A 20,938-nucleotide genomic window follows, 5' to 3' on the forward strand; every position below is an offset into this window, starting at 1 on the left:
TAAGTTTTAATTAAGGATGAAACGTTTAAAAATTTTGAATTTTCATTAAAACAATATGGTTAGTTACACAATTTTAAGATAATTTTAAAATCCCTCAAACAAAAAATCTTTCAAAGTAATGCCTAATGCATAAATGCAATGTTTGGAACCAAGTCTGAGGCTTTGTTTTTGCGTTCCTGGGTGTGTGTTTTACAAAGAAGCTGTCTGTACAATGAAGCTTCCACGTCAACAGTTTTTTTGGCACAATTTTCCATAACACATACCAAACAGTCACTAGTTGAATAAGATTAAGGCTTAAAGGCAAAAAGTTTAGCTTTAATTTACAACATGAATTAGAATGTTATTGACTAAACTATCGTAGCATAACATGATGTAATTTGAAAGATTTTTTTTATCTAAATACTTCAGCTTTTGGTGGAGTTTAACTCGATGCAAAATGAAATATAAAACTTGAACTCGACCACTAAAAATAATTCAATAAATTTTAGGAATTGATAGTCAAATATTAGAGTAAATAATGCAAAGAACGTAACCGTCCCAAACAAAGACATCTTTAAAAACGTACGCAGTATCCAATATCTATGCATTGTGTCCCAACATGGGACAGCATATTTATTCTACAGATCCATGGAAACATTGTGCCTGAAGTCGTGGATTATGTACTGATGAAAACACTTATTTCTCCACACAAGTCTCTACCTTCCTAAAGTTAATTAAACTCGCCATAAAATACATGTAATCTACATGACAAATAATCAATAACGCCTGCCACCAGATGTTGACAGAAGAACTCGATTTGGTTTCTTTCCCTTCTTTCCTAAGTCATTTGTCTTCGGTGCATTCGAAATTCCATTAGATTCTGCTCTAGATATGACATTGGAGTATGATAGTGTCTCCCCATTCCTCAAACCTACAGGATTCCAACAGTTAAGAAATAAAACATGCTCAGGCCCTTGAAGCCGCTTGATTATTCACTGGCATAACACAATTGGCAAGAAAAAAAATTGAAGTTTGCAGAATCATATAATACCTGCTGTACCAGAAGAACCAGCAATTGAATTGTTACTATGTAGATCGCTAGTTTCTTGAGTAGGAAAGGATGGAGAATCATGGCCAGCGGCAAAACCAAGCCTAGTAACACTTGAGAACAATTTCCTCTCACCAACGACCGGAGGACTTGATGACAAAGCTGAATTTCCCAGAGCTAAACAAAAAGCAAATTCAAAAATTATACACACCATAATTGATCATTAGCTGCAATAAATAGAAGTAAAACAGTTGAAGAAGCCGCGGCTGAAATATCCATAAAGCCCCAGGGCAATAATGGAAATTATGCAGACCTGTGACACTCAACAACAACCACACCCCATACGATTAGTTCATTTTCTCACATGCAATATAACATTTCTACAATAATAAGGTTTCTAGTAATGTGATCACAAATTGCTCATTTCATTTTCCTAGTAAAAAAAATAAAAATTCCTCATTTCAACATCCAGAAAGCAGATTGCTGATAGGTTCTATCAATTACCTTCAAAGTCATCCATGGAGAACGTGGGAGGATCATCACGAGAAATAAACTGATAATGGGTTGACATGGAAAGAGCATAATTATCAGTAGCTTCGGCCTTCAATTTTTCCTTTTGTTCCTACAGAATAAGAATACAACACAATTCCAAAATCATGGCAAAGTGCAAGCAAATTATGTGGATGCCAAATTCAACTGTAATTTAAAATAATTAAGGTGAAAATTCAGAAACCCAGAATTAAAAGCAAGTCTGCACAACTCTAAAGCCTAGCATGGCCCAATCCCATGAAGAGTTTTTTTTTTTTTTTTTGACAAGCAATCCCACAGAGTTCTTTAACACAATCTCCTCTACATGGAAATCAAAAAAAAAGACTTGGGGCCAATCTGGATTGGCTATTTTTGAGCTTATGCAAATAAATAAGCTTTTATCTATTATTCATAAGCTTGTCGAGGTAGTTAATGAAAAAACAGCTTATGAAGATACAATTTTCGTTAGTGAGAACTTATGAATTAACATACAAGCTTATTTATTTTTCATAAGCTCAAAAATAACCCAATCCAAGGCCCTTAAAAATAAGAGAAAAATAATAAAAAAAAAGTTGATGAAAGCAGCTACAACTAGATCATATCCCGTTATGCAAGCATTAAGGGTGCAAGAAGTAAGCCGGGAGCTCCGAAAAATCCTATTAACCTCGAAAATTTAAACCAATTCACATATGTTCGTGTATATAATACGTTGGCCTACATCGATACCTTCTTTGCAAGTTGCTTCCTCTGGTTTGCACGTTTCTTTATTTCATCCATAAAAGGGGCCAGTGCTTCAGGAGGCAACATCTCACTCAAATCAACTTCACAAAGCTGAAAAATTAGCAAACATCTATTATTTATTTATTTTTTATAAAGCAAACATCTATTATAAATCATAAGAAAATATTATAGAGCTAAATAACTCTAAAAATGTACCTGAAATATTGTGGTTAGCGGAAAATGACTTAAAAATCGATACCGCCTCCTCATAGCCTCAGATTGAGTAACTGTCTCCAATTGTAGAATCTTTCCATTTATTCTGCAATCGGTTATAACAAAAAAGCATTTAATGCTCACTTCTAAAAGGAGGATGTTTATTCAAATCGTCAACCATAGGTACACAAAAATACACCAAAACATTGGATAATACCCTCAAGCCGCAACCTATATATTCGAAAAGAAAGATAATTGCTACAACTAACTAGTGCCACTATAACTAACTAGTGCCACTAAACATATTATGAAAAAGATACATATTCATGCAACATTACATGAAAATTTGGCCTTTGATAGAGACCCAAATGCAATTGGTTTATGTAGCCAACTCACCTAGTGGGTTAAAGCCTACCGGGTATTATTGTTACTTCTCAGAAAATATTTTTGACCAATCCAGTACTGGAAGGGTTTCTGATAAGAAGAAATCATAACCAAACTTACATTTGAATTGAATACTATCATTTTAGTTTAAAGCCAAGGTTTAACACTATCTTGAAATCAAAAGTACAATCTTGAGAAACTGATTGGCGTGTATATGGTTAAATCATACTAGTTTTCCCGATATTCATCATCTTTTTCACCCAAACCTAATTTCGTATGTACATAGAACTCATGGGATTAGAAGTCTTTGATTCCAGGCACATGTATGTGTATAAACCAAAATCAAGACATGAGAATCACTAGAACCTATGCACACAAACCAATACATTTTTCAATTATTTCAGTACATAGGGGAAATAAATTTTGATATTTCTCATACCTGTGAGGAAGCTTATCATAGCTACCATAATGATACAGTAAACACTTTGTGTTCAAAGGATGAAGAATTAGATGTTGACCATCCGCGGCCTGAATAAGACATGAACATGGAAACATTAAAACGTCATAAACTATGCGGAATTAGATTGAAAGCTTTATGCATGCTGCAATCAGGCATTGTCTGATAAAACTAATTAGTAGCAATTCGGCACAGCAACAGTGAGGGATTACAAGATAAAACATAACACATCTTTAAACTGACATGAACAAAATTAAAGCCATTGGTGAAGAAGATAACTGCAGTATCAAAACTAGCTCAAATTTTCCATTTATGAATAAAAAAATCTTGGGAATCACTATGCAATCGTGCAGCAAGTGACCAGAGGACCTATTTGGATACCACTTCAACAGAATTTTGACAATTAAGAAATCTCTATAACAATATTGTTATAAACGATCACTCAGTACAAGAAAGTCAATGGATGATGGTCGCAGGGGGCACCATGACAGCCATGGAAATAGTAGCCACCGTATAAAAGCTGCCACACCGTGGCTTACAATGGTGTTTTGTCACAACTGTACCTTACTACCATCGCAGCCATTTACCAACATCGGTGAAAAAAATCACATGAAAGGATCAGATCCAGCTGTTTCAGTTTAAACATCTACCATGTTAAACTCATTTAAAATAATAAATGAAGTTAATTAGGTCCACCAAAAAAAAAAAAGGTTAATAATTAGAGACTCATTCTAAGATTCAATACTTGTTCTTTCTCAAGTTACGAGAACCATTTTCAGCCCCTAAACATCAATCCATTTCCTGAATTGCTTCTGATTTTAGAATCACAAAGACCATTTTTTATCATCTCCAAAATCAACCAATAAATCTTCATTTACTGCTACCAATAACATACTGCAACCCGCTTTCTTCAACATATACTCCCTTTTCTTTTCTTTTAAAGTTTTTAGTAGTCGAGATGAGGTGAACGAAAAGGGAGAGGATGGCAAGGGAACGATTATTCATGTTTCATAATTAACAACCAAGCTTTTTTCGACTAGGTGGGACTGGGTACATGGATCAATCAACACCATAAATCCTGTCATGTATTTGGTTTAAAGATAGATTACTTACCTCTAAATTACTCTCAAGTCTTAACAATTAACCTATAGTTTTTCTTGGTCTCTGTACCTAACACATCCCAGACAAGCCCTTCACAGACAACATGTCTTTCCTATATCTTACAATTTACATGATGTCAAAATACCCCATATGGTGCCTAATATGAACAACCAGTCCATAATGAATATGACAACACGTTTGTTCTATCTAATTAGGAAAATATGAAGCAAGAAACATGAGATGGACACAACAAAAACCAGTTGCCATCAGTTACCTGATAGAAATTGTACGAATCATTTTCCTTTGCATCTCCAATGCCATTAGAATGCCCTTGAATACAATTTTTCTCCTCATACGAAGAAGAAAAATTTATCTCCTTCTCAGCTAGTACCTTGTCCACATCCAAAGTTACATCCTGACAGGTTCCAGCAGTTGATTTATCCAATATTACAACCTTACTTTGATCGGGGAAATCAGTAGAGGAAGTTCTTGATCCATTAGAACAGCTTTCGTCGTCACTATCCCAAGCATTTGTAGATATTGATGGTGTCTGGGGTGCATGATCAATGAGGTTAGAAGATTTTTCACTATAACAAGCCTTGTGCTCATTCCAATACTTCTTTCTCTGCTTTAACTGCTGCATCGCAGCACTAACATATGGAAGCTTCTCCAGGTCATCAACAAGACCTGAATCAGCTCTGGCCAGCCAACCGTCTAGATCTGATATTGCATGTCTCACTGAGAGATCTACATCTGACGTGAGTGTGAACTTGGAAAAGGGGTCACATACATCGCCTTGGCCACATGATGAATTATCGCCCTCTTGTTTATTTTTATGTGAAAGAGTAAATGAATCCTTCTTCCTCGTTAAGAAAGTGAACTCAATATTATCTCCTACTTGATACTGTTTGACATTTGTGATGTGGAGTGTATATAAATCCTTGACAGATATCGTCACAAAGCACAGCGGACACCTTTTCCAGCGATCACCTTTGTGATCCTCTTCACCCAACATCAAGTATTGTAGTATACATGGGAAACAGAAAATGTGTCCACATGAGGTTATTTGGGGACATAGGGGATGCTCCAAACAAATTGGACACTGAACTGGAAAGGGGGTCGAATATGTCACACATATAATATCTTCCCACTGCAACATTTTATCTGGATCCATTGACTCGGGTGAATAATTTCCAGAATCCAGCACCATGAATTTGAAATTGGCCTGCAAAAACAAATCTTTGTTGTATGGTCTTGTCTTCCTCTGCCTCCGTGCTGGAGGGGGAGGAGGACCCCTTTGTTGAGAACGGGATATTGGATCATACTGAAAATTGAGCAAGTGATTGGCATTCGCCATTTGAGACTTCCTTCCTGCCAATGGGGTGCTTCCTTGAGAATATACAGACCCGGTAGTCTGTTGGTTTCTATGAGAAGAAACTGTTCCTGTTGTCTTCCCCTCATATTGGGAAGATCCAACTGTCCGTCTTCCTGAGTGACTCCTAGATTGTGTTCTAGAGTTTCGTTGAGGTGTCTTCATACCACTTGAAGAGTCTAATTCCGTCACCTAAAAGCAACAGAGATACACACAAAATATAATCAATAATTCCATACTTCTAACAGTTCTTATATTTCTAGAAAAACAAGTTAATTAGTCAACATAAGATATAAATTCTTTCAAAACATGCATTTCAGGTGTGACAGATACAAGAATTCAATAGATAAATAAACAAATAATCCAATCCACCGCATGGAAAATTAAAATACCTTTTCGGAGGGCCCACCAGAATTTTCTGCAGCAAGAGTTGATGGACCTGCAAAACACACCAGAAAATCATTCATTTGAACAAACAACATCAAATCAAACAGATAAAGAACTTCTTTCAAGAAAAACTAAAAAAAAAAAAAAAAACACTCTTTAATTCCAATGATCATACCTCAAAAAAAAAAAAAAAACACAATGATCAATCACCTTACAAATTTTAATAACCAAAAACAAAAAATTGAAAATTGAAACCCTATTTACAACCTAATCAAGTCAGACCAATAATCAATTCACAAAAACAATAGTAATAAACAGCCCCCATTGATTTAGTACCAAATTCTACACAAAAAACTACGAACCATGATCCTAGACAGCATTTGGAATACAAAATGGAAATAACGGGAAAAGGAAAGCTTAAACGGAACCTGGGTAATCGTGGATCTGTAGAGATCCGAGAGAGTGGTGGAGTAAAGGGGAAAGAGAATCTGAAATTCCATGTTGTAAATTAGGGTTAGGGATAGAAGGATTTTGAGAAGATGAAGATGACGATTGGGTTTGTGAGGGCAAGATGGACATGAAATTTCTGGAAGAGAGGGGGGGTTAGGGATTCGTCACTGCTCTATCTATCTATCAGCTTCTTCTAATTTTACTTTACCAAAAATTATGAAAAGATGTTTTTATATTTTTTATTTTCGCGGCATGGTGGGGTTGAAGGGTATCCTTGCCGCATCTTCTCCGAATATTGCCCTACCGCCACGGTCTTTTCTTCTAATTACAATTATACCCTTTTTAATTTTTCATATTATTTTTCTTCTATTTATTCATGGATTAATGATTATCTATCAGAGTGGTATAGTAACCAAAAAAATCTATCAAAGTGGTATTTATGTCGACCGCAAAAGTTGAACTTACCACCTTGCAAATGAATCGATTCAAGAACTTCAAGAAATGTAGACTATTTGAGCTTAACGAATTTTTTTCAAAAAGTTATTATTGGGGATAGATTCTTGAAGCAATATGGACAGAAATCCTAATAATAAAATGTTTCCAACTCTACTCAGAGTTATTGAGAGTGAAACAGGTGACTAACCATACCAACTGAGCTAAGCTCACGAGGACATACAAATATTTGTTTTGACAAACTATCAGACACGAACATAATATAGCATTAAGAATCAATTAAAAAAAACTTAAATGATTGATTTGAGAAACGGTCATATTTAAAGGATCAAAACGTGATTTAATATCTTATATGAAAAGTTAGAGCGATTTGTCATCTCTATTTGAAAAGATAACATAATTATTTTGTTTTTTCTTTTTTTTCATATTATTCGTAGACATTTTGTTGTAGTATGTTATTAATTTGATATTGTGAGTTTATTCGCAAATTCATCCATCAACTTGATTCACATTTTGTTGTTTTTAGTTATGTTAAATATGTAGTTGTATTTGATATACTCTATCAATTTGAATGAATGAATATTGTTATGTTTTTGTGTCAAAGAAAAAATTGAACAATAGCGACCACATCACAATTTCAAATGTGCCAACTAAATGTACATTTGAACAATAGTTGAAAATCAAGGTTATTCACATTTAGAAATTGATTTGAATTGTCCCCATGGACATCTCAATTGATAAAGACATTACGACATGTAAGGTTGGAATTCAAACCTCAAATTACTCACTTATTCAGTTGAACCTAACAAGTTCCATTCTTACGTGGAACCCATAGCCCTTTTCCCACGTAAACCGGAGGGTTAAAAAAAACATTTATGGAAGCTGTTTTGGAGGAGTTAAAGATATGGTGTTGTGCAAAATATCAAGAATTAAAGGCTTCAGACTTTACAACTATGACAGGTGTAAAATTTCATAAGCTTGTTTAAAAGGCAAGGACTTCATTCAACAAGTGATTTTACTCTACAAAGCATCAAAAAGATGGTTACTACTATCAAAGTAAATGGTAAAAGTGCGGATTTCCATTGGAGCAAGCTCCACAGTTAGCTCTTTTGGATCAACTGGACCTCCCCTTGAAACACCTCCATTTCCAGAGGACCCTTCTACTTTCCAAACAAGTCTTTTCTTCTCCATCTCTGTCCTTTCTTGATTTGCAGATAAGCTCATTTCCTTCACTTCTTTGATCTAATACCAAGGAAAAGCATACTTCAGTCAGAAAATGAGATGAACAAGACTTAAAAAAGTTTGGCTTAAATGCACTATCGGTTCCATATTTTCATTGACTCACAATTTTAGTCTCTAATTTAAATTTGAAAAATATAGTCTATCAATTTTTAAAATTTACGAAAAAAGAATTCCAATACCGAATTCGACGCTTATTTATACTTAAGCATACGTTGAATAATACTCCATCCGGTCACTATTATAAGCAAAATTTAACTTTTAAATACATTGAATAATTAATGTATGTAGTCTTTATTATAGACTTGATACATTAATTATACAATGTATCTAAAAAGTCAAATTTTGCTTATAATAGTGACCGGAGGGAGTATGCTGACAAGCCACAAAGTGATGTGACATTACATACATGGATTAAATCTTATTATTTTAATTTCCATGTTATTAAAGTACTGTTTAAAAAATTTATATAACTTCAACAAGAATAAGTCTCGTATTCAGTGGAAGAAACTTCTGAAATTTTAAAAATTTGGGACCATATTTTCGGATTTAGAAATGGGGGAACTAAAATAAATTATTAGTGAAAATAGGGAATCAAAAAGTGCATTTAAACCAAAAAATTTCCATCTTTTTGTGAAACCTATCGTAGTTTACCTTCTTTCCTGGGAAAAGCTTTTTCAACTCCACACTTGTCACTACAGAGAGATCCTTGTCTTCTTCGATCTGTGCATAAATTTGATTGGTCAACAGAGTGAGAGAGGAAAACAAAACAAGAAGCAAATATGCAACTCATCAACAGTGTTGCAAAACCCTGAGCTAATCTTATGTCAACGCATGAACACAAAGCACACATTTGAACTTCTAAGTAAGAATTAAAATATAGACCTCGTATAAATGCGCTAATCGAAGGAGAACCGTCCCTTGATCAAGTTCCTGAAAGGACCAAGAAAATATAGTTACAAGCTAAATAGTTTCTGCTCAACAGAATAGAAGTGCACTTCCACCCGCGCACAAATAAAGCAATGCTTGATGCCATCATTAAGCTGTCCATGTTATAATGGTTAAATGTTGGCCAAAAACAGTTATCATTTATTTATCTATACTGAACTAATAACACTATAGGACATAATGGAAAGCCAAAATTTAAGCAAGGGATAGCGACATGAATACCTGTAATGTTATAATAACAATGTTTTCTGGTAATGTGTAAGAAGAATCAAATCCTGAAAATGTTGTTACATGGGTATTCATCCAGTCATCTTTATCATCCTACCAAATAAAGTTGATCTTTTAGTGAGTGAGTGACAAACATGATATCATTATAAAGTTATATCATAATTCATCCATGCATGTAATTCACCTTTTCGGAAAAGGCTAACAAAAGTGGAGAATATATTTCCTGGCCAAAAGTACGGCGCCATTTAGCTCCCTCACCCAAAGGGTCTATTCTATAATAATATTTCCCTTGGACCTGCAAAATAAGTAGAAAAAGCTATAGATTCCAAACTTCCAAAATTAATTTACAAAGCAGTGACATTTTTCCAGCATAAATCAGCAAAAACACATGCATTCTGCTCCAACCAAATACACTAGAAATGACAAAAACTGCACATTGCCACAAAGGCTAGGTAGGTATAAGTCACTATTGACAAGGTTGGGAGTAAATTCAATTTTTTAAGGCCACAGTGTAATTGAAAATTGGTTAGTTTTTCAGTATATGATTGCTAAAAGCAATCATACAATTGCTAAAAGCAATCATACATGCCAAATTATGACCTTGACGCTTTGGTCAGCTTCCACTAAAATGGATTGACATGATATATCAAAACCTTTTTTGGCTATCCGTGTTAAGACCAATTGGATAGTAATTATGAAGTTTGCCAAGCAACAATTTATAACCAATATATACATATGACATTGCTAAGAAGAAAACAATGATAGCCCCTGGTTTTTCAAAGTCGGTGAGAAATTCTTACAGTTAGACCCTTGCAATTGTCAGCAACACAGTCTGTTTCATTTAACGCCTCTGCAACACCTCTAGAATCATCAAGCAGCAACCTCCTATTGGTGAAAAGAAAATTCGAAATTTGGTAAACTTTCCAGAGCTCTAAAGCCTCAAGTTGCCTTTTTTATGCATTATAAATATAAATTAAGCAAAATACTTTAAACTAATTGCATATTTCCTTTATAATACCAATGGTTTAATAGCACGGCTTTTCAAATAAAACTCAGTAGTAAAGAAACTCAAAATATATAAACTACACTGTTTTTTAATCTTTACAATGTTAACCATATATGCCAAAAGGGCCACATTTTTAAGAAACAAGACAGTGTTAAGCTAATATGAGATTAAATCAACTGTAAATTCAAGTATATTTGGTATACCTGATTAGCAATCTATTTAGAGCACCGCATGAAGAATAAAATATACCTGTGGAGCATCAACTCGATTTGTCCATCTTCTAAGCTGGATCCTCCTATAGCTCTATCCACCAAAACGGAGAATTCTGTCTTATCATCTTCTATGTATATCCCAAGATTAATCTGAAAGGACAAACTAAATTATATCATGAACCAAAAGGATTGATATAACTGCAACTTGAAAAGAAAACAGAACAAGAAAAGAAGATAATCAATCCTCCAAGATTAGAAAGTTGCATATTTTATCATATGGAACAGCCAACAGATTTTAGACATGCATGACAGTTTCAGCAATAACAATCCTCCAAGAAAGGAAAAAAAAATAAGGAAATTAGATATTGAATACTAATGATGACTTTAACTGAAATGTTCTATAAAAGCTCACTTACTGGGTAATAATTTCCAGCAACGGGCTGGTGCACTTCCAAGTCCCAGTCTGTTCTGTAGTCACGTACCTGCAGAGGATGAAATCCACAACAGATTTAAGTTTTCCCTAGAGCAGAGAAAAATGAATGACTTGGATGTTGCAGATACTTTTATGCGCCAATAAGAAATATGAAGATAATAATGAAAAGTGACTCAAGTGCAAGGTAGCATCTAGTGTTGGCAAATTATAGATGATCTAAACTAATGAAATGCAGTATTGCAAGGAATTTAATCTAAGCTGCTTACCCTTTTGATAAAATCACGCCCATTAGAATCTGTGTAAAAAGTTTTATTGGTTTCCATAGTAGTTGAAATCCGAGTGGAAACTTCTTTACCAACTCCATCTTCAATAGGTATAGGACCAACCTAACATTCCAAATACCATTAGTTCAAATGATTCAGCATTTTGCATATAAAATCCATATAAGAAAAATCAAACAGTCGTAGACAGCTCTCATAAATAACTATGAGAAATGACACAAATGTAAATATATTTTTTTGAATTAGACAGAAATGTAAATATAAAAGGGATAATTGGAAAAGCTTACAATAAACTCTACTTCAACATGTTCCTTTTCTTTGTACTGTCTGGTAATCTGCATTACAAATTTTTCAACTCATCATGCAATGACAATTTTTTAATGAGAAATTAATACTCTGATGTTGTTAGAGATCAAAATCTTGCAGCTAAAACAAGCAAAGCACCTGATATATCCATGGACTGATTCGTTGATGCACTTCATCTAGTATTGGTCCATGGAGAACAGTCACTGGAACCTGAAAACTCAATCACTTTTAAGCGAACTTTGTAATCAGAATTTCTATGTAGGGATATTACATTTCAGAAAACATTTCGAACCTGTCTTTCATGGTTTATAAGATGTGTTCCATTTGGACGGAAGATATAAGCTCCAGCATTCTGTTACAGAAATTAAATGACATTTAAATTCAACGTAAGATGCCTGAAATGAAGAAACAAAGATATATTGATATCTATAGTAAGAATAACCCACCTGTGGATCTTTTTGATCAGTTCCATTATACCCTGAATAGTAAAGGTAACTCACTTCAACTTGTTCCTCAACCTTCCAAGTCAAAAGGAAGAGTGTTAATAAAATATTAATTTTTTATCCAACAGTGTAAGAGGAAAAACTGACAGAAATTACAAACATGCTGAGAGGAAAGGAAAATGATAAACACGTGTGACGGAAAGTAACTAAAGTGGAATCATGTAATGCAGAGTGAAGCATCACACACCATGTTTCTTGCATTAACATAATTGGTATGTTTTTGTTGATCTGTAGAAAATGTAAGCTTCAAATTTCCTTGACCTATTGAAGACTTTTCATGACTTTGAAGTGTATAAACTGATGATCTGGTGGAACCTGAAAACAAGCAGAAAACATTTATCACAATGTTCATGTTATGAACAAGGGAAGTAGATAACGAATTATTTGAGGAATAATAAAGCAATCTATATGTGAACCTGTTTTTGTGGCAGTCGAGACAGTGTAAGTGCTAAAACCAAATGGTGGTACAGAAACTGAAAATGCAAGCCAATACTTGGGTGTCTTGGATGGATTTTGTCCTAAATATGCCTTGACATAGTAGTTTCTTAGGTCTACAAATACCTCAGCCAGAGGTAGAATTTGAGATTCTATTTCTACACCGTTGGAGTCATGAACTGTGACATCACCATCAATAACCTGCAAATGTTTGCAGCTTCAAAACATATCTTACTTATATAAACACTCTTAGTTGGTGTAAAACACTTCAAATTAAGTAGATCATAAATTATTATCATGTTGTCACAAGTGTGTGTATATATATGTTTAATTTGAAGCTACAAACATGATAGCACAATGTGAAATATTTCTTTTTACAATAAATACTAGAATGGATTCACTCACAGGAATTCGAATCACTTCATTCCTCTTCCAACCAAGAGAGTTATAAACCACAATAACCTGAATATGGAAAGAGCTGGTGAGAGTATGTGATTCAAAAGTTAAATATGAAACAAACCAAATGGTTGAAAAAGAGAACAAAACATGTCATGACAGAAATGCTTGCTTACCAAACTCTTTCCTCGAACCAATTCAACTTCTGATGCAGGACAATAAGTTATGTTCAAAAGCGGACACTGAAAGAAAATGAAAAAGTAAAGAGGGGGAAGAAAGCAGATTGTTAAGTAATCAATATGTGAGTTAAATGCTAAAGACCCAAACAGCCCCTTCAGTTTCAATTTATTCAAGCTTTATCACTTAAAAGTTCAAGATTCAAGGCATTTTACTTGTTGAAACTTTATAACTGGGTTATGACATCCAGTAACTGATGTTGATTCAACCAAGCAAGCCAGTGATGACGAAACCAGTTCCTCTGCCTGCACAAAGAATATCATTACATGACATACTAGCAATTGGATATAGGCAATTACTTGAATATAGATAAACTGAAACTGCACCTCCTTGTAGCCTATTGCCAATCGTTTAGCATAATCATTGGCCACATGCTGCTTTTCTGTGCCGGTGACTGCATCATGGTGTTGAGCAATTGCTAAAGCATCAGCTAATGAGTCTGTATTTGGCCCTGACTTCTTTCGCCTTCTAAAATATTCTAACTGTCTTGCAGCCTGATAATTTATCGGTATAAAATAAATATCCAAAAACCTGAAGACTTCAATTACCTTATATAAACTTAAACTATAAATATAAATGACATACCAAATAATAGCCACTCATTAATCTGACATAGCGTTTCAAAGCTGGTCTACTGGTAAAGTATCCTGTCCAGAAACCATTTGCACGATCTGAATAACTGGGTTTTTCATGCAAATAAGAAGGAAAACGTCATACAGGGAAAAGGAAAATCAAGAAATACGCAAACAGATTATGCAATAATTACATATTAAACTCACGGGAAGAAATCGTCAGTCTTGACTGGCCATGACTCATTTGCAGCATATTTTGCATCTGTATATATGGAGGGTGTAGAGTACAGAGCATTGACACGTCCATCCTAAAGTTGTGCATCCAAAATCACAAGTCAAAGCACAGTAAACATATTCTTCTTATCTAAGGATTACTGTTTGTCTTTACTTTATATGAACTTAGAACCCTAGTCAAAGGGGGTGATACCTTGTTCACGTAATGAATGAGCTTGTCCAACTGTCGGTACCATGTATGTGCATATTGATACTTAAAATCAGTTCCCATTGTCCACATAATGTGATTTGTCCGAGTTACGTTTGCCTGAAAATAAAACAATACGAGACAACAACGTAGATGAGATCATGCATAGTTGTTAAAGTTCCTACCACTTCAAACTCAAATAGTAGAAGTGAAGTTTTTGTTCAAGTTCCAAGCTAGAATCATAGTGTGGTTGAGGTAGATTGTCACTCACAAAATTTTAAAAAAATAAATAAAAAATTCTCAAAAGCACGCATTAAAAGAAGATCTAAGGGATGAATGTGATTGCATGCTAAAATCATAATCCAACATTGTAGTAGACAAATATTGGAATACATTCAGAGTTAATCCTATGCAGTGTGCAATGTATATCACTAGATATTCGTGAGTACATCCACGCTGCAAGTAGGTGAAGGTTCATTTAACATCTAGCACACCAGACATGAACGATTTATTATTTATTGGATGTCCCTCTTACTCTCTCTCATTCATTCCAATTATCTCAAAACACCTTGTATCCAAAAATCATATATATTGTTCAGCAGTTCGAAGATATGATCAACTTACTTGTGATAATGCAGCAGCAACAAAGTCATTCACTCTATCTTGCACATTGTAATCAAACAAATTCATGTTATCCTTCAACCAGGAAGTAGTCAAAAGTTAGTGCCAGAATACCAAAAAAAAAAAAAAAAAAAACGTGACAAATTAACGAGTTTTTGTAATTTACTTGAACTATTTGTGAATCATCATTCACTTCAAAGTAAAATCCAGAAGGAGGTTCATAGTTCTCAGGGAATGCACCAGCAAAGATCTGGAAGAACACATCGGCAACAAGCACACACAAGAAAATTAGAAAGAACAATATAGTTTAAGAGACACCAATCATGGTGAAAAAATAAGGCAATGATGCAAATCTTATACGCGAGAAAAAAATATTAATTCTTGATATTCACCTGAGCAGATGAACCGAGGCTCTTGCTACCTTGCCAGATAACCTCAAGACTCTTCTCCTTTTTGCGTTTATTCCTATCTTGGTAATCGATCCTACCAAAGAAAAGTGAATCAAAGCCAACCTGCATAGTACTTCTGACAGTTATTTCTTTTTTCAAATATGATAAGCACAAGATTCTATGGTTGAAGATTTATGGCATACTTCAGCTCCCAATAAATAAGCCTGCACAGCAGAATGTCCAAACGGGTCAATTTGCCAACCAATTCTTGGAGTCAAATCGAACTCCTCTTTCAGAAATCGGTGTCCAAGTGTAGTCTGATCAATCATGTCTATGTAATGAACTACTGCCTCATCATGCATACACATGCCACCGTTTCTGTGACATGGAAAAATAATGAAATAAAATTACATTAATACCCAAATATTAGACAGGATAAGAATATAACCCTCACAAACATGAAGGATGACTTTGTTCTAATCAAAATGAAATCTTTTTCCGAAATGTGATTTACATGAACTCTAGTTGACCCGAACTAACAAGCTGCTTAACTATATTCTGAACAGCTTCACTCTGATCATCCCACCATCGCTGAAAAAAGGCCTGCATTGGGTTCACATGTAAAATGGACATATGGTTACCTCTGCTATGCTCTTATACCAGTAGCACAAAAGAATGCAAAACAGTAAGTACTTGAGAAATATACACATGGATTGAATTTGAATGTTTATTGTATTATTTACGAAGAATTGTACAAATATACATGGAAAAGAAAGAGTATACAGATCCCTGAATTTTGGGATCAAATCAATTGGTCTAAGCTATCTATGATTACTTTACATTACAATCAACACTTCTCCTCAGGGAAAGAGGCATGGAAAGCAAATTGAATCTTGGAACATCACTACATTATTAATCCCAAAAAAATCAACTTTTTCAGTCACATATTTTACCTCTATGCACACAAGTAGTAACACTTCAATCCAATAAATATGGTCAATAGAGCAAAACACATAGTTATCAAAAAACAAGTTAACTTACTATCTCCACATAGATAAATTTCCTGTTCTTATCAGCCAATAGAGCATGAACCATAGAATCCAACACATTTTGCACACAAGCCCCCTACACATTGCAAAATTAAAACTCCATTAATTTTCAATCAACACGTTAATTATTCACACAAAGTTTAGTCAAGAACAAAAAAATGACCTGAATAGAATTGTTGGAACCAACATAGTACTGATCAACAGTCTTCAACCATCCAACATCATCATGAGTATGAGCTACCAGATGAACATTGAGCTTCCCAGAGACTATGCCCTGTGATGTGTTATACTCTATAAACTTGGATTCTCCTCCATAAAAGAGAATTCCCAAAAGGGTCACCAAAAAGATCAATTTTTTCTCCATTAGGGGATGAAAAATGACGAGTGGAGTGAACTCTTCACACTCCAGAAGCGGAAAAACGTTACTGATGCTAAAAATAGAATCTTTGTGTGAATTTATGTGGCAGAATGAAAGAAGAGTACTTCCACTTGGTTATCATGCACAGTGATGATGCAATAAGCTCACCATAATCACTTCCATGTGTATCCAATGGTACAGAGATAAAGGTGCTTTTATCAGACACTTTGTGATGGTGAATTTTGTTCTTTTTTATAAATTAGGTATCTTTTGAGATTAATTTTCAACTACATTTTTGTTTTTTTACATCATTTGACACCTGATTAATCAAGCTCAAAAATGTGTTTCATTCGGTAGATTTTAGTACACTAGTAGTATAACATATAGTTTAATAGTTTCTTGGGAAATGCTAACCGGTGTCCCGAGGCACTGGTTAAGGATACTAAAAAAGAAATTTTATAGTAAGACCATCTCCAATGGCCTATTGAATGGCAACCTCGATATGTTGAAACCATTGGAGGAAGGGTGTTGAAGATGAGGTGGAGGAGAGTAGATGAATGAATTAAACATGTTGAATGCTGCCACAAAGAGCCACGCGTCGCGTTCTGGTTTGTGAAACTGGGCGCGTGTAATACACGCGCAAACAGGGCGCGTTTGGTACTGACGGACGCGGAGAGAGAAAGCTTTTTGGATAAAGTTGTGACACGTGGCTTGCTACGATTGGCTGCTTGAATTTTTATCTTCTTAATTCTTTGAACTCAATTATTTCGTTGCAAATAATTTTTTTATTTTTTTTTTTTACTAAAATTCGTAATTTTTTTTCTCTACAAATAGAGACTTGGATCATTTGATTTGGATACAGAAACAAAAATCAAGTTTTTCACTCTCTTAATCTTATTATTTGTGTGTCGCGTGCTTAGTTTGTTGTATTGCATTTTAAGTTGAGAAAATAAAAATAAATTATTTTACTAAATTTTGTTTTTCCAAAAAAACTAAGAAAATAAATTGTTAATTGTATTATTTAAATTTAATTATAATTTTATGTAATTATAAAAACAAAAATTAAATAAGAATAAGAAATAAAAAGTGGTGGGGTAAGGTGTTGAATGAAAACCATTGGAGAGATAAAAATTGAAAGGGTGTTGAATTAAGAGAGAGAGAAAATGATGTGGAGTGTTGGGAATTGAAAAAGTGGGTGTTGAAGGGTGTTGAAAGAAAAAAACCATTGTACATGGTCTAATTAATGTAGTGAAAATTGTGTAATTAATCCATAAAAAATTAAAAAAGTTTCCTTTTTTAGTAATGTTTTCCTTTTATGGTGTGCTTAACTAGTGTCTCGGGACCCGGTTAGCATGACCCTAGTTTTTTTTTGTGGTCGGGGTTCGAACCTCGTCCTTGCATATATCCCTCCGTCCCATAATATAAGCAAAAAAAAACTCATTTTCTTTGTCCCAAAATATAAGCAAAAAAGACAAACTTTTATCCTTTTTAATCTTTTTTTTAAATCTCTTTTCCAAGAAAAACTTTTGTTTATTCTCATAAAATTAAATACAAATTACATTCAATTTTCTCTCTCTTTAATTTTTTCTATAACCAATAGCCAATGAAAATTGTTTTTACATCTTCCTATAAAACTTTTTCCAAATAAAACATAAAAAACTATACTCCAAATTCTTATGTTTTAGTTTTCTTAATAAGTGTTGATTTTTTTTTTCTTATAATTTGGGACGGAGGGAGTATACAATGACTCATATAGTTTAATAGTTAATCAAATTAACAAAAAAAAATGTTGTTTAATAGATAATTAACTTAACTAAGTGTCAAAATTGTGGTTAATTCAACTGCATAAATTAACCTCAATTTTTTACATGAATTGAACGATCACTTATTAGTTGAATTAATCATATATTTTTACATATGATTAACGTGGATCAATGTTATTTGATCAATCAAAACTTAACTACTTACTTAACAACCCTATAAAAATACATCATTTATAACTATTTATTTAAGTTGGGAAGAGAGAAAAACTAATAAAAACAAAATTGTATCTATACAATATATAAATAAATTGTTGGTCAACTAAATGGTTTTTAAAAGTAATTGTGCAGAATATATTATTTTTATATAATGAAATATGTTAAATATTAATGATGTGTACTATCTGATCTAAACAATCTTAAATAAATGGTACTGGTAAGTTAACATGACTTGACTTCTAATGTAACCAAAAATCGAAATCAATGAAAGTCTCCTTTTCAATGGTTGGTGGTATAGTCACTGTGTGTCTGACATCATCGCTAAAACATTTTTCATATTATTTGTTAGTAATTCAATAAGGCGAGTTTTAGCATGGGGCAATTGTCAAATTGCCCGAAAATTGCCCCATCTTAGATCAGTTTTGTTTTATTTGCTATTACTTATACACCTTGTATTTTATATTCTAATTTATAGCCCTATTCAATTATAATTTGACTCAAATTAATTTACTTGAATACGTTATTTTTTAATCTCCTGTTTAAAAATCTAATACGTTCAACCCATTCTAAATAATTTTTTTTTTAATTTGAAAACATAGACCTTATTAAATGTGGACTAAAAAAATATGACGTAAATATATATATTTACTACATTATTTATAAAGAAATAAGTTTAGTTTGTATCTAACTTTGTAATATTAATCCCTTCAACAAAAATTTTTAATATTAATTAGGGTTAAAAAAAAATTGGTCCCTATGAATATAGTAAATTTTGTTTTTTTTTTTATAAAAAGTGACATGTTTTTGTCCCTCCAAAAAAATTCAGCATGCAGTTTTAATTTTAATTTAATGGAGACTAAAATTTTGTCTCTATAAATATGGCGAATTTTGTTTTTAGTTCTTCTAAAAAAGTGACATGTTTTTGTCCCTCCAAAATATTTTACTTTTTTTTTGAAGAAAATTGCTTCTCCAAAATATTTTACTCTCCATTAAATTAAAATTAAAACTGATATATTATAATTAAATAGGGCTATAAATTGAAATATAAAAATGAAGGGTGTACAACTAATATAGCAAATAAAACAAAACTGATCTAAGATGGGGCAATTTGACAATTGCCCCATGCTAAAACTCGCCGTATTTACTTTTGGTTTTGGATAACCATCTTTTTACAAAAACAAAAAAAAAACTTTTAGATTACTGGATAAGAGCTAGATCCAGACGAGTGATGTTGCCTTTTAAGTTTTAATAAACTTTTAACTTTTAAGAAGAAAATAAAATGAGATGTGGAATTTCTTTTTCTTTTTGCTGAGTCGCAAATGACATTGGACTTTGTGGAGTGCACATTAAGCATTAGCAACTCGTATATCAAGGATTCAAATTTTAGACTATGGTCCCCTTCGGAAAATTGATTCCTTTTGCTAGATTCTTGTAGCTATTTTTTTAGAGTAATGATATTTTGACATCCATTTAATGACAACTTTGTTTTTTTCACTTCTTATTGGTCAAAAACAATGGAGAGAGAAAAAGGAAGAGAGAGGATAACAACATCATATGAGTATGAGAGAGAAAGTTGTCCAAAAGTTGTCAAAAAGTGGTTGTCAAAATATCATTTCTGATTTTTTTATGGGCGCATGTTATTTGAACAACTACTTCTAAAATAATTTGTGGGAAATGTACGAAGAAATTTAACTATGGCTTAAATATGTTATTCATCCCTGCAAATAGGGGTCGCTTAAAATTTCATCCCTGCAATCGCTAATCCTTTTTTTTTGCCCCTGCAAAGTTTGATCAGTTAAAAATTCGTCCCTTGACCAAGTTAATGACGGCCACGTCATCAAATTAACAAAATGGCATGGGAATTGACGAAAATACCCCTGACTTATTTTTTTTGTTTTTTTTCCTTCAAAAAAAAATTCAGTTTTTTCCCGAATTTTTTTTACCATTTTTTCCCGAAAATTTTTCAGTTTTAATTTTAACAGTTTTTTTCAGATTTTTTTAATTTAAAAAAGAATTTTCAAAATTTTGGGAAATTTTTTTTTTTTGAAGGAAAAAAAAATTAGCCCAGGGGTATTTTCGTCAATTCCCATGCCATTATGGTAATTTTGATGACGTGACAGTCATTAACTGTGTCAAGGGACGAATTTTTAACTGATTAAACTTTGCAGGGGCAAAAAAAAAGGATTAGCGATTGCAGGGACGAAATTTTAAGCGACCCCTATTTACAGGGACG

General features: G+C 33.3%; 2 protein-coding genes across 3 annotated transcripts; both read right to left on the bottom strand.

Annotated features, from left to right (window-relative positions):
* Positions 1–529: 529 nt before the first annotated feature.
* LOC146909202 (RING/U-box superfamily protein) lies at positions 530–6,845 on the bottom strand. Of its 2 annotated transcripts, none has more exons than XR_015017983.1 (9): positions 6,618–6,845; positions 6,195–6,241; positions 4,705–5,994; positions 3,312–3,400; positions 2,492–2,594; positions 2,282–2,386; positions 1,532–1,649; positions 1,031–1,340; positions 530–910 (listed from the first exon to the last, which is right to left on the bottom strand). XR_015017983.1 is itself a non-coding variant. In XM_085724180.1 (9 exons), the coding sequence occupies exons 1-9, from the start codon at positions 6,766–6,768 to the stop codon at positions 756–758; spliced, it is 2,232 nt and encodes a 743-aa protein (XP_085580306.1). In that variant the 5' UTR covers positions 6,769–6,845; the 3' UTR covers positions 530–755. The 2 variants fall into 2 exon arrangements, 1 of the variants encoding a protein (XP_085580306.1); XM_085724180.1 differs by having other exon boundaries at positions 1,031–1,204.
* A 1,132-nt stretch (positions 6,846–7,977) lies between these two features.
* Positions 7,978–16,950, bottom strand: LOC146909203 (putative alpha-mannosidase At5g13980). Its single transcript, XM_085724182.1, has 29 exons — positions 16,532–16,950; positions 16,361–16,444; positions 15,834–15,922; positions 15,523–15,697; positions 15,323–15,442; positions 15,097–15,180; positions 14,934–15,005; positions 14,316–14,429; positions 14,096–14,196; positions 13,902–13,995; positions 13,643–13,810; positions 13,472–13,561; positions 13,256–13,321; positions 13,089–13,145; positions 12,665–12,884; positions 12,436–12,563; positions 12,192–12,263; positions 12,038–12,097; positions 11,884–11,955; positions 11,727–11,774; positions 11,425–11,544; positions 11,142–11,207; positions 10,763–10,875; positions 10,308–10,392; positions 9,692–9,802; positions 9,502–9,600; positions 9,217–9,264; positions 8,986–9,054; positions 7,978–8,334 (listed from the first exon to the last, which is right to left on the bottom strand). Exons 1-29 carry the CDS (start codon positions 16,730–16,732, stop codon positions 8,113–8,115), a joined length of 3,048 nt encoding a protein of 1,015 aa, XP_085580308.1. The 5' UTR covers positions 16,733–16,950; the 3' UTR covers positions 7,978–8,112.
* Positions 16,951–20,938: the final 3,988 nt, after the last annotated feature.

This window comes from Medicago sativa, chromosome 7 (assembly GCF_051527215.1).
Source record: "Medicago sativa cultivar Bolivia chromosome 7, Bolivia_mono, whole genome shotgun sequence".
In the NCBI taxonomy this organism is placed as follows: Eukaryota; Viridiplantae; Streptophyta; class Magnoliopsida; order Fabales; family Fabaceae; genus Medicago; species Medicago sativa.